Below are 14,178 nucleotides of genomic sequence, written 5' to 3'. Positions count from 1 at the left end.
AAGGTACATATGGAGACAAGGGTGAAGGCAGAAATCTGGTAGAGATAACAGTAAAGAAGCAGACGGGGTATTATGGACAGAACCTGGCAATAATACCCTGCCTACAGGTGAATGCTTCTTTTGTGAGACTACATTACAACATGGGAGGGTACATAAAAGGAGGGAGGAGAGCAGGGGTATAGACAGTAGTGTCTGATGCTCTAGGATCAAATCGAGGGCTAGCAATGGGCAGAAGGTGACCTTTGTGGTCTCAGAAAAAGAAGAGCCTACAGGGTAGTGGGTAAGGAGGAATGGGAAAAGGAAGGAAGCCTGACTTTGGAGGTGAGAGAGGGTTCCACTGACGAATGCTCCTATGAGTGAAGAGAGACGGGCAATGAAGAGAAATGAATACCTTACACTAGATGAGGTCTAGAGGATTTGGTGCTTGTCTACTTGTCTACAAGTCTATTTGTCCTTGGTGCACAGGGTGGAGTTGGAACCTCTAAGGGCAACTGGCACCTGGAGGAGTGGGAGAGCACCGACACAGGGAGGTGATTTCCAGGCAAATGTAGGAAGAAAAAAAAAGGTCAACAAGAAATGGTATAGATCAGTGGTGGGCTACATAATCAGAGGCGTGGTATGGGGGGGACATACCTACCATGGGGCAGTGCTAGGTGGCACAGTGTGCTAGACCTGGAGCCAGAAAGACTTGAGTTCAAATCTGGCCTCAGATACTGACTAGCTGTATGACCCTGGGCAAGTCACTTAACCTCTATTTGCCTCAGTGTCCTCATCTGTAAAATGAGGATAATAACAGCACTTTTCTCCTCAGGATTGTTCTAAAGATCAAATGAGATTGTAATTGTAAAGTGTTTAGCACATAGTAAGAACTATATAAATATCAGCTGCTATTATTATTCATTATTATTATTATTACTACTGCTAATTATAATCATCATTATTCTGGAAATGAGGCACAATGGAAAAGGGGAATCCATGGAGTGAACCCTTACAAGTGAGTGGCAGAAAGCATCTACAGGAGAGACCCTCAAATGGATACCTTGGAAGCTCTGATAGCATGAAGAATACAGAGAAAAGAGAGAAGCCAGGTAACTATAGGAGTCATGAATCAGAATGAGAGTCTAGAGTAAACAGAAAGAGAAGATTGATAATGATAAGAATGAGGGATATCCTATTTGGTAAGAGCTGCAAAAAAATGAAATTTAAAAACCAAAGAACAGGACCAGCTCACAGGGAGGCTGGAAGGGGGAATACTAAATGAGAAGAAAATATCAGGGGTAAGGAGAAGAGAGTTAGTGGAAACAGAGCCACCCCTAAGGAATATAATACAGTGTTTAAAGCTTCTGCACGCACAACATTAATGCATCTAGGATAAAGGAAAGTGGTTAAATGAGGGAAAAATTTGTATTCAAAGGGCCTAGGATCCGAGATATATAAAAAAATTGATACATACACATATGACTAATATTTATTCTGCAAAGGATAAATGGAAAGAGTATATAAACAAACAATTCTCCAAAGAAGAACTGCAAAGTATTAAAAACCACATGAAAAAATTATCCAAATAGCTAATGATAAAAAAGAAATGTGAATCCAAACAAACTGGAGGCTTCACCTCATACCTTACAAATTGGCAAGGATGACAAAAAAATGGCAATACTCAGTGTTAGAGAGGTTGTAGAAAGTACACGGATACATTGCTGGTGCAGCTGTGAAATGGAACAACCATTTTGGAAAGCAACTTGGAATTATGCAAATAAAGTAACTAACATGTCTATACAATTTGAACCAGAGATTGAGGTTATTCCCTATGGGAGCCATTGACAAGAAAAAAAGCCTCTGTAGACTCCAAATCATTTACAGCAACACTTTAGTCATAGCTGGAGTCAGGAAGACTCCTCTTCCTGAGTTCAAATCTGTCTTCAGACACTTACTGGTTATATGACCCTGGGCAAATCACTTAACCCTGTTTGCCTCAGTTTCTCATCTGTAAAATGAGTTGGAGAAGGAAATGGCAAACCACAACAGTATCTTTGCCAAGAAAATCCCAAATGAGGTCAATAAGAATTAGACATGACTGATAAATGACTGAACAACAACAATAAAAAATTGGAAACAAAGTAGATGCCCATCAACTGGGGCATGGCTAAACAAATTGTAATATCTGAATGTAATGGAATATTACTGTGCTGTAAGGAATGATGTTTGTGAGGGAAAGATTTATATGAATTAATGCAGAGTGAAGTAAGCAGAGCCAAGAAAACAACATACACAGTAACTACAACAATTTAAATGGAAAAGAATAACACATCCAAAAATAAAAAATAAATGTAATAAAATTATAATTAAAAGTGGGAGATGAAGAGATACGAGAAGACATTTCCAACAAACCCCTCTGTGGAAGTGGAAGGTCCACAGGAATTACACATTGCACATATTTTTGAACTTATTCAATAGATTGGTCAGTTATGCTGATTTTTTTCTCTTATTCCTTTCCAGAAAAATATTGTCACATGGAATAGCTTTCTGGGAGGAGAAAGGGTATAAATACATGGGATACTATGCAGAAACAGAAAATATAAAGAAAAACTTCTTAAAAGGGGCAGGATATTTATATAACGTTGCATGGCATAGTTTATTCTAATAGATCACATATAACCACATTTAATAGAAATTGATTGTATCTCTAAATAAAGTTTAGATGTAGACACAATTTACTAGAGTAGCCCTCAGCAATGATCTCTATATTAATGGCAGTCTTATAGTTTCACTGCGTAGATGTTCCTGAGGTATTGTTCTCATACCGAGATTGCATATTGCAGTTGACATCTGAGAGCCAAGTTGCATGCAAAGGAGAAACTGTAATTAAGAATCATCTGAAACATAAATATCCCATTTGTTTAATAGCCCACATGTCTGAGATATACATGAAACAAGCCAGTGTGCCCTTAGGGAAAGAGGGGCAGTTTTAGACTGCTAACTTCCCATCTTTCTCTTCTACCTGGGCCCCAATTCTTGAGTCCACTCTTCCACAGACTCCTCTTTATTTCCAGATAATGCTCATTTTAGATCCTCACCAAATTACCTGGACAGATCGAATCCAAAATTTAGATCCCAGACAAATTACCTAGACTTCTTCAAATCCAAAATTTATTTTCTTGGTCAAGTCAGGGTTCACATTTGTCCTCAAACACTTACTAGCCATGTGACCCTGGGCAAGTCACCTTTTTGGAATTTGTCCAAGGGAAAGAACTCAGTGTTTAGTGCTGGGGAACCATTAAGTGGTTTGCCAATTCTGGTCGCCTAGACCCAGTCTGGGTATTCATCCTCATAACTGCTAATTATCAGAGAAAACAAAGAGTGCCTCCTTGCAGAGAGTCACAGTTTTCCCTGTATGGTCTGTGAAGCTACAAGTATTCTAAAGGTTAATTTCAGATGTGGCTGTCTAAGATAATATAGGGTATGGGACTGACCCAGCCTTCCTTGCCACTTGAGAAGAACTGGGCTAAGCACCCCCTGGTCCCTGTTACTATGGCAGGGTCGCTAACCTAGTAGCAGTAAGAATACTAGACCAAGTAGGATAATTTCTGTTCAAACTAACAAAATTTTTCTGATAACTTATTCAGAGACTTGGCCAATAAACTCTCAAAACAGCAGACTTTTAAGGTCTTTCCAGAGCTCAATTAACCCAAATTAATGAGCAAAATTAACCTTAGGCAAAATTGATCCCATAGCTCAAAAGGATGTTACTTAGGGAAGTAGGTCCTCCACTAATGCCAAAACAGAGAACTTTAAAAGAAATGGAAAGCTGAGTGACCACTGGGGTTTGGGAATTGGGTGGCTCCCTACTATAGAATGCAGAGTCAGTGAGCATTAGAAATCTTAGCAGAACCTCCAAGAATTGTGGAATAAAGTGACATTCAGTCAATAAGCATTTATTAAGCACTTACTATGAGCCAGGCATTGCGTTAAGCACTGGGGATACAAAAAGAGGCAGTAGACAATCCCTGACCTCAAGGAGCTCACAGTCTAGTAGGGGAGACAATATGCGAACAAATACAGACAAACAAGCTACATACAGGATAGACAGCAAATAATTAACAAAGGGAAGGCACTAGAATTAAGGGGAGTTAGGAAAGACTTCCTATAGAAGATAGGATTTTAGTGGGGATTTGAAAGAAACCAGGGAAACCAGTAGGCAGATGTGAGGATGGAGAGCATTCCGGGCATGACAGATATGCCTGAGATGAGAGGTGGAGTGTCAATGGATCACAGAGTACATGGCAGGGAGTAAGGTGGAAGAAGAGAGGAAAGGTAGGAGGAGGTCATGAAAGGCCTTGAACACCAAACAGAGGATTTTGTATTTGATCCTGGAGGTGATGGGGAGCCACTGGAATTTATTGAGTTTGAAGGTAACCTGGTGGGATTTCCCCTTTAGAAGTTTTTATTTAATTGGGAGACAAAAAAAAAAAAAGCACTGCCATTCCCTTAGCCCTTTGGATCTTATGTAATGGTCAAACTAGGAAAGAAAAAAAGGCGGGGTGAGGGAAAGAGCCATTCATCAGGAGTGGAGAGCAAGATGCACGAAAGTCACAACTTCCTGAATATAGAAAGCAGGATATTTCATGGGTACTGAGGCCTTCATGTTCACTGATTCCAGGGCTGATAGAAGGCAGTTTTCAAATATGGAATTATTTATGTTAAGCATGGTTCTACAGATAATACTTACTCTCTATCCGAAGTCTCTTTTGTTCCATGATTGTTATCTGTTTCTTAAACATGTCCACTGAGGTCAACTGATCCTCTCTGTCTTGGGTCAGTTTGACTAGATCTTGCTGTAGTCGAAGCCACTTCATCTGTTGCCGAAGGAGGGTTGTGTTGTATTCATCTATCAGCTTGTTCAGTCTTCTAATTTCTAATTCAACTGGTCCTAATTCTTCCCCCTGAAGAAGAAATGTTATTTAGATAGTGTCCACGAAGCTTTTTGTTTTCACCTTAAGAGGTAGATTACAGAGACTTTTGAAGCTGAGTGCAGCATTCCCTAAGAGCGTATAGCATTAGATTTATAGAGTATTTTTATCCTGAGCCCCTCCAGATGGATCAAGAAATGTAGGTCTTACACCTGTGACCTTGGCATATTTTTTTTTATCATATTTCTAACCAGAATCCCAGCCCTATATTCCCTGAAATTTTATTGTGTATACCCTAACTCCTCTGGCACTACTCCCCTCAATGTAAAATCATGTGCATGGCTTGGGGTCTCCAGAGGACAGATGCTTTCTACCTCTCAGGGCTCCAGAGGTAATACGGATAGCATGAGTTTCTAGTACTATCACTCACAAGGCCCCACCAGTATGCTTCCCATTAATAACCAGTCAATGACTTCAGTTACCTTTTAGCAAAGACATTTACTAAGGTGGTATAGTAAGAAGCTGATATAAACATTCCCCCTAAAGCCTGGGGGACACTGTCTCACAGTTCTGTGGGAAGAGTCGGATGTCAAACACAAGAGTACAATGATAGTGAGGTAGGTTATATATGTGGCAAAGGGTATTTCACAAGTCTTGATGCTTTTTGGCCTTTCTCAAGTCTGTAAGTCATTCTTCTCTTGTAGAAGTGAAACAGCTTTCACCTGGGGAGCTTCTCACATAGCCTTCTGGCCCTGTCATCATTTGGTGTGGATGTAATCTTTCCATATCACTCAGTCTCCCAGATACAAAACTATCTGCCTGCAATGCATCTAACTATTGAGACTTTCAGTGCCATAAGACAGCATTTGTCTTCAATCTGTTTTCAGGTAGTCACTTTGAGCAGATAGCACATGTTATGACTCACTTTGGTCTCATAACCTGGCTCCGACCTGCCTTTCCAGGATTATTTCATATCTCTCCCCTTCACGTACCCTGTGGTCTAGCCAAACTGATCTTGCGATTCCTCACAGGTGCTATCATTCCATCTCCCATCTCTGGGACTTTGCATGGGCTGTCCCTGTCATGCATGGAATGTACTCCCTCCACATCTTTGCTTCTCAGAAAACCTACTTTCTTCAGCACTTGCTCAGATGCCACCTTCTAGGAGAAGCCTTACATGATCCCTTCAGCTTCTAGTGCCTCCCTCCACCCAAAGAAATTAGGTGATGTTTACTTTGTATATATGTTGTCTGCTTATAGGAGGAAGAGAACAAGCATTTATTAAGCTCTTACTATGTGCCAGACACTGTGCTAAGCTAACATTTTATCTCATTTGATTCCTGCAACAACCTTGCTATTGTAATCCCCATTTTACAGTTGATGAAGCTGAGGTAGACTGAGGTTAATTGACTTGCCCAGGGTCACATAGCTAGTAAGTCTGAGGTTGGATCTGAACTTAGATCTTTCTGACTTCAGGCCCAGCACTCTATTTACTGTGCCACCCAACTGCCTCTATGTGCCTTATGCATACATAGTTTTCCCCAATAGAACAGATGGCAAGGACTATTTCAGTTTTGTCTTTGTATCTCTTGGAGTCTAGCACACTGCCTGGTATATTTTGTTGTTGGTGGCGAGTTGGTTCAGTCATGACTCCATTTGGGATTTTCTTGGCAAAGGTACTGGAATGGTTTGCCATTTCCTTCTTCAGCTCATTTTACAGATGAGGAAATGGAGGGTTAGTGTCTGAGGCCAGATTTGAACTCAGGAAGATGAGTCTTCCTATCTCCAGGCCTAGCACTCTATCCACTGTACTACCTAGCCTGGTATATAGTAAGTGCTTAATAAATACTTCATTGACTGATTTGCCCTCAGGGAAGTGGGTAGGGGAAAGGTTTATTATTCTTTGCTTATTTATTTGTTTGTTTGTTTGTTTATTCATTTATTTATTTGGTTGTTTGCTCATTATTGCGCTGCTTTCTGTATATAAGAAGACCCTTGAATGACTGGGGCTTATATCAAGGAAAATGCCAACCATGGCTAGCCTGACCAGGGTCATGGGTTCTTACCCCCAATTCAGAAAGAATCTGATCCACTCTCTTGTTGAACACATTAATGAGCCCTTGCTTGCGCTCAATCAGTATCGTACGTCTGGCAATTTCACTCTCACTGTTGGTGATGAGTTCATTCATCTTTTCCACTTCCTTGTCCAACTCCATGAGTGTGGCTTGATATTCTTCTTTTCGGATATTGGTATTTGTGATATTAAGAGCAGTCTGTGCAATGTCACCGTCAATTTTGGAAAGATGTGTCACCTGAATAGTTAGAAAAAATAAGTAAGAAAAATTATATTTGCTATATTTACTGCTTTCCTCTGTAACAACTTCTGAAAAGTTTACTTATAAGAAGTTGTAAATAAACATGGGCTTTCTCATATTGTATAGCTAGCTTATACCTTCTCACTTTACATCTGGATGTACAGCTACAGAAATTCCAAATAAATAACCAGGAGATGATCTTCCAATTATAATTATAATGTTAATCTCAAGGATGATTAGCAAATTTGGCCTCATGAAAGACCCAATTTGTCAAAAGTCTAAGGACCACTTCCAGTTTATATCCAGCTAAGTAGATCTTTCACTATAAAGCAACAGTCCTAGGAATTGAAAAATCATGGTTGACATTTGGTTCAGGGAGTACCACAATGCCTGGGACCAAATGTCAGTATCAGATAGTTTGTGAAGTGGGCCATTAGAGTATTGTGGGTCATAAGGAGAACATTGGAAGATATATCCCCACCACCATGGTCTACTCTTGTTCATCAACCTGTCTTAGAATGCTCTGATTTCTCCCTTTTTCTTACAACAATCCAAAGCCCAAACTTTTATTACTACAATGTCAACTTTATTAAGGTCAGAGCTGAATTTGATTTACAACTGTAAGACTTAGAAACATCATCCTATAAAGAAATATAAGGGCCAAATAGAGATATAACAAAATCAACTAAGGGGTGTGAAGTTATGAAGCTGTATGTTAGCCTGAAGTATGATACAGTGAAAATAACATGGGACGTGGAATTAAAGGACCTACATTCAAATCCTAGTTCTGATACTTACTACCCATACAAAGTGTCCCAAAAGTCTTAGTGCAGTTTTAAGCTGTTAAAACTTAAAAATTTTGGGATACCCTATTAAAGTGTAAAACTTCATTAAGATTTTTGAGACACCCTCTATAACTTAAACTTAACAGGACCTCAGTTTGTTCAATTTGTAAAATGAGGGAATTGGACTAGATAATCTCTATATAGGCTTTCAGGTCTAGATCCTTTTGAGACCTCATAGTAAACACTAAACCTTTAACCCTGACTCTTCCTGATGGCCCAAAAGATAATGTGTAAAAAAAAAAAGGGTAATATAATATAATGGGTAAAAAAAATGCTAGTGTCCTATGAGGCATGGTATAGAACATAGCAAAGAAGGCAAGAATTGAGACACTTTCAATTACAAACCAGGCGTAATAAGACATTTTTGAACTGGGCAGGATATTAGTAAGGAGAGCCCAGATGAGATGGTACCACCCTTCTTGCCTATAAGGTGGTAATGCCAGAACAAGATGAAAGGAAAAATATTCCCTAAACCACCAATGACTTGGAAAGAATTGCCTCACCATGTCTGTCTTTTTCTTCTGAAGCTTATTCACTAGATGGTTGAAATATTTGGTCATCTTGCCAGACATCTTCTGATCCTGCAGCTTCTCTAGGATGCTCTTCTCCTTGTTCTTCTTGTGGTCCAATTCTTTTTCTATGTTTTGATGGACAACGTGCAATTCATTTGTGCACGATGTCCGCTCCTAGAAAGAGAGAGAGAGAGAGAGAGAGAGAGAGAGAGAGAGAGAGAGAGAGAGAGAGAGAGACAAAGCAAGTATTAGAGCCATGCTGCAAGATGTAGGTCTTCAAGTATTTATAAACAATTTCTCGACACCCAAATATTCCTGCACTGTGCTTTGGGTCATACTGAATAGGCTCGAGCGAAGGCTTCTTCAGTACTGTGCAGTGTGAGGGTATAGGTGGTAAACTCCTTTTGCAGGGCTTCGTGCTTGGACATCGACTGGGAGATCAGCTTCTGGTTAACATTAGCGTCATTCTCAGAACGGTTTAAAATGTTTGCCAGGAGTTCATTCCTTTCTTCCTCTTTCATGATAGATTTCTTATAAGCTTCAATTTCACCATCCAGGGATTTGGATTGATGTTTGCAGTCCCTGTGGGTGGGAAGACAAGACAGAGAACTAATGGAAAAACAGGCAATTTTTAATATAAGTGTAATTGACCTGAAGGAAACCACCATAAGAAAAGCCATTTTTATAGAAATTAGTTGGAGGACTAAATGTCTTATTTGTAGCTGATATCATCATGCCTCCAATTAGCGTAAGACCCTCACTGCTTTTTAATTTTTTTTAAGACTGCATCTCCCTATCTTGCCCAGGCTGTAAGTTCAGGGGTTACTCATAGGCCAGACCCCAGTCTTATTAGCATGGGAGGTTTAGCCTGTTCTGTGTCTGATCAGGGCCAGTGCTTCCCTCCCTAGACAACCTGATAATCTCTTACTTCCAAGGATACAAATGATGAGGTGTTTTTTTTAGGGTTTTTTTTGGTTCTAAATTCTCTCTCTCTTTCCCTTTTCCAACCCATTGAGAAGACAAGAAATACAATATCCATTATACATATGAAGTCATACAAAACATATTTCCATAGTAGCCATGTTGTGGGGAAAAAAAAGAAGCAAGAGGAAAAAAAAGACTTTGCAAAAACAGAACAAAGCCATACTTCAGTCTGCACTCAGAGTCCATCAGTTCTCTCTCTGGGGGTAGAAAGCATTTTTCATCAAGAGTCCTTTAGAACTGTCATGGATCAGCATATTAATCAGGGTTGCTAAGTCTTTCACAATTGATTATCATTACAATATTGCTCTTACTGTGTACATTGTCCTTTCTCCTAATTCTGCTCACTTCACTTCATCTAAGTATTCTCAGGTTTTTCTGAAAACATCCCCTTCGTACCACCTATAGTGGGTGCTGCTTCCACATGCCTGTACCATACTCCTAGCCTACCTCCATCCCAGTGTCCATAGATCTCTCTTTCTGTCTTCCTAAAGTACCCTGGGCTGGAAAAATAACTCACTGTGACTTTTGTTGCCTTTTCTGCTCAGAATTTGATTTGGTGTTTTCTCTCTCTCTCTCTTTTTTTTTTTGTAGGAGACTTTTTGGGAGAAGTTTGACAGTTGTGATCTTTCATTCAACCACCTTGATTCTACTCCATACCCATAATGTAAATGCTGAACTTAATGCAGGGACTAGTCTCTTTTGAGGTAGTTCCTTTGTTAAGATACAGACAATATAAGTTCTCCTTTAGATTTCCAACAATGGGGAATAGGAGAGGATTTCTCTCCCCTTCCCTGCTCTAGGAGCAGCTATAAAAGCTATAAATATGTGACAGTAAGACTATGAGCTTTCTGGAATAAACCTGTACTTGACTTCAAATCTAGTGGGACAGCATCTTCCAGTGGACAGGGCACTGGACCTGGAGTCAGGAAGACCTGGTTTTAAATCCCATCTCTGACTTATTAGTCTCCTTAGTTTCCTCATATATAAAATGGGGGAGGAGGGACTGAACTTGAACTCTAAAGTTGCTTCTAGCTCTGAATCTATGATCCTTGGTGATATCTTCTGCTTTATGTTTCTTTAAGTACAAGAAACTGAACAATGATCCTAAGAGATAGTTGTTTTCAACCTCAATAGAGTTCTAGAGTCAGGTGCCAGTCACACTACAGGAGGTAATTTCCAGAATAACTTCTCAGAGGAAGAGAAGAGAATACCACTCCCAGCAAGATTCTACAACCAAAGGGCTAAATAGCTGACCAGGACATATAGAGTTATGAGTTGTCCAGGTAGTACTGTTATAAGGTGAAAGCAAATTACCTGTTCAGTTGTCCCACAAAGTGTTTCACATTTCAAGTATGCACTATTGCACGCTTATGATTCTTTTGTGTTTTAAGCATTTTTTTTAGGTGGTAGAGAAAACAAATATTGTCCTATACCTGACATCCACTACTTTTTGTATTAAATAATTTTTATAGCATGGAGCTTGTTAATAGGGGAGACCCTAGACAGTAACCATAACTAAACTTTATTTAACAGATTTTTCCCAGGACTCCAGGATAGAGGCCTAATGAGCAGAGAGTATAAGGAAAAGGCTAATTGAAGCTTCCTGACAACCAAACCCAGTTTACCTGAGCCCAGTGGCTAAAGTCCACTGCGTAAAGGGGATCCCTGGGCTATGGGTAACACAAAGATTAAGCATAAGCAAAGAAAAACTCACTGAACTCCTCCATTACATCTAGGATCATCTTTGAAGCCAGAATAGTCTCATCTGGGCCTGGTGGTAGGAGTCTAACTACAGGAAGTGGTCTGTAGCCCCAATACTCCCATTTGGTGATTACCCAGAGGAAAAGAATAGGATTAGGATTGTCAGGGGATATCTTGGGGGAGGGAAATAGTCAGGGATCATCAGGAGACAGACCCAGGGCTTGCATAGTAATTTTCTGCCATGAGACAGCTCTAAGGAAAGGGGTAGGGAGTAGGAGTGGAAACCTATGACTGGAAAGAAAGATTTGGAAGAAAGAGCTGAATACTTTTGAAAGGAAGAGTCTCAAAACATCAAGGTCCTACCTACATGATGGGACTACTCCAAAGAGACAGGCTGAAACCTATGTATCCTGTTGGTCTAAGGACCAAAGGAAATGGCAATGGATAGGACCTGTTCTTCTCTCTGGGGACCCAGAAGCACCATATCCAGGCCAGGTTTACATCAGGAAATAAGGCCTCGTCTAAGAAATTTCCCATTCAGGGATTAAAATAGAAGAAGCACCAAGACCCGGTCACTTCATCTAGAACACCAGAATGGTACTAATATCTGCACTGGAGAAGAAGCAGGACGTCATCTGAATACAAAGGAATCTCATTCCATGCTGCTTTGGGAGACAGGACCTGGGCCTAACTACCTCACTTAAGATTTCATAAGTGGGCAGAGCCTGGACCTGACAAAGTCTCAACCAAGAAACTAAGGATGAAGACATAAGTAAATAGAAGAAAACTCCTAACACAATGAAGAAATACTATAGATTAAGAGAATAATATGGAGACAGAACCTCAGAATAAGAAAATAACTCCATAATAATTACAAGTAGAACCCAGAAAAAAGGATAGAGAATGGAAGGTAGAGATGAAGGAAGAACTGAGACATGAGATGAAGAATAAAACTAGAGTACTTGCAAAGAGAATAAATATCTTAGAACAGGTGACAGAAAACCTTACCCAAGTAGTGGACGCTGAAAAACAGAACTAAATAGAACTTATTGGCAAAAATTAATATTAAAACAAAATCAAAAGAATAAAAAAAGAATAATATGTGTGAGATATCTACTAACACAAGCAGCTTACAAGGAAAATGGTAAGTAATAAGTGCTGGATCTGAAATCTTTTTGATTCTAGTCCTAGCACTCTATTCACCATATAGCCTAGCTGCCTCCTAGGAAATGGGGAAAAGGAGCTATTTGCCTACTCCTGGAAGCGTTTGACGGTGAAATATAACAAAAGCACATGACAGACATAGATATGTGTTTGCAGGCCTGAGAGGGGCCTGTTCAGACACTTCCTGTGTGACCCTGGACAAGTCACTTAACCTCTGTTTGTTTCAGTTTCCTCACCTGTAAAATGAGTTGGAGAAGGAAATGGCAAACCACTCCAGTATCTTTACCAAGAAAACCCCAAAGAGTTGGACACCACTTAACAACAACAACAGCAAAGTGCCAGGCACATAATAGATGCTTAACAAATGCTTGTTCCTGTAGGTTCCTCCAAGCCTTCCTTCTACCGTTACCACTCAGCAGCTTCTCCCTCCTTTGAGGTTCACCCCATCGAAGTGTACCATCCCATCTAGATTCTGGTGGCTGTTTCTTCAGTGAGTCCTGTTTTAGTCTCTCTCCACTCCAATCCTCATCCCAGAGAACTTAACATACATATTGAAGTTCCCTCAGATGCCCTAAGTTCCTAGTTCTTCAGTTCACAAAATTTCCATGACTTCTTGATCTTGATCATCCTCTTGATCTTGCTACAGCCCACAAGTGTTGCATGTTCTTGTTCTTCACTCCAAAATTCCTTTATCTGGCCCTAATCTTTTGTCGTTATTGTTATTATTATCATCGTTATTATTAGTGAGGCAGTCAGGATTAAGTGACTCGCCCAAGGTCACACAGCTAGTAAGTGACAAGTGTCTGAGGCCAGATTTGAACTCAAGTCCTCAAGACTCCAGGGCCGGTGCTCTATTCCCTGTGCCACCTAGCTGCTCCAGATCTTAATCTTTTATCATTGCATCTTTCCTCATGCCTTACACTCTCTCCTATTTTTTTTCTTTCCCTCCAAGTACTTCCCAGTACTTTCTGAGGCCATTAGACCTTCACTGGCTACACTCTGCTTCCTTCTCCATTCCAAGCTTTTGGTGAATAAGTTGAACTTTAACATTCTCCTCTACTTTTAAATCCCTTGTCCCCTGCCCCTATTGCCAATAATAAAGTTTGGCAGGTTCTTCTATTGCCAAGCGCTTCTATTCCTGTGTTGCTGAAAAGAGCTGGAGAAAATAAACAAACCCATTTTATTGGATCTATTGCAAACTTATGTTTATTAATCTCTTCTGGGCCCTCCCTGAAGCAAGGCAATCCTTTTACAACTCCCTCCTCAATGGACAGCATTTGGTGAGAACAGCTCCTTCTTCCCCCCTCCTCCTCACATTCCTCTGAATGTCTTCTCCTTCCCTTTAATCTCCAATGAAAAGAAAACCCTTCTCCTTGCCAAGTCCAAGGACTTTACAGTCCTTTATAATCACCCTTTACCCTGTCCCTTCCAGATTTTTCTAAGCGATTGTCTCCACTACCACCTCTTTTTTCTCTCTAATCTTCAGTCTCTCTATATCTACTGCCTGCTTCTCTGCTCCCTCCAAACATGCCTATGTCTTTCCCATCCCTAAAAATCCCTCTTTTACTCTCTGCCAACTATGTTCCTATAGAACTCCTTCCCTTCTCTGCTAAATCCTTGGAAAAAACTTTCTACACTCAGTACTTCCACTTCCTCTTCTACCATTCTCTTCTCATCATTCTCTAAACCTTTTGGTATCTGGCTTCCGACCTCCATCATTCAATTGAAACAGCTCTCTCCACAATTA

The 14,178-nt window shown here is 40.2% G+C and overlaps 1 protein-coding gene across 1 annotated transcript in view; it reads right to left on the bottom strand.

The window, feature by feature from the left end:
* CCDC40 (coiled-coil domain 40 molecular ruler complex subunit) overlaps window positions 1-14,178 on the bottom strand; it is a 92,735-nt gene that overhangs the window by 38,373 nt on the left and 40,184 nt on the right. The window contains exons 11-14 of the mRNA XM_021000777.2: window positions 8,921-9,164; window positions 8,574-8,756; window positions 6,977-7,222; window positions 4,730-4,943 (exon numbers count right to left, since the gene is read on the bottom strand). Coding sequence (XP_020856436.1) covers window positions 4,730-4,943; window positions 6,977-7,222; window positions 8,574-8,756; window positions 8,921-9,164 — 887 coding nt within the window. The remainder of the gene's footprint in view (window positions 1-4,729; window positions 4,944-6,976; window positions 7,223-8,573; window positions 8,757-8,920; window positions 9,165-14,178) is intronic.

Source organism: Phascolarctos cinereus, unplaced genomic scaffold (assembly GCF_003287225.1).
Source record: "Phascolarctos cinereus isolate Bilbo 61053 unplaced genomic scaffold, phaCin_HiC Scaffold_5;HRSCAF=322, whole genome shotgun sequence".
NCBI lineage: Eukaryota > Metazoa > Chordata > Mammalia > Diprotodontia > Phascolarctidae > Phascolarctos > Phascolarctos cinereus.
Note: the sequence above shows the minus strand (reverse complement) of the source record. Positions and strands in the feature narration are given on the sequence as shown.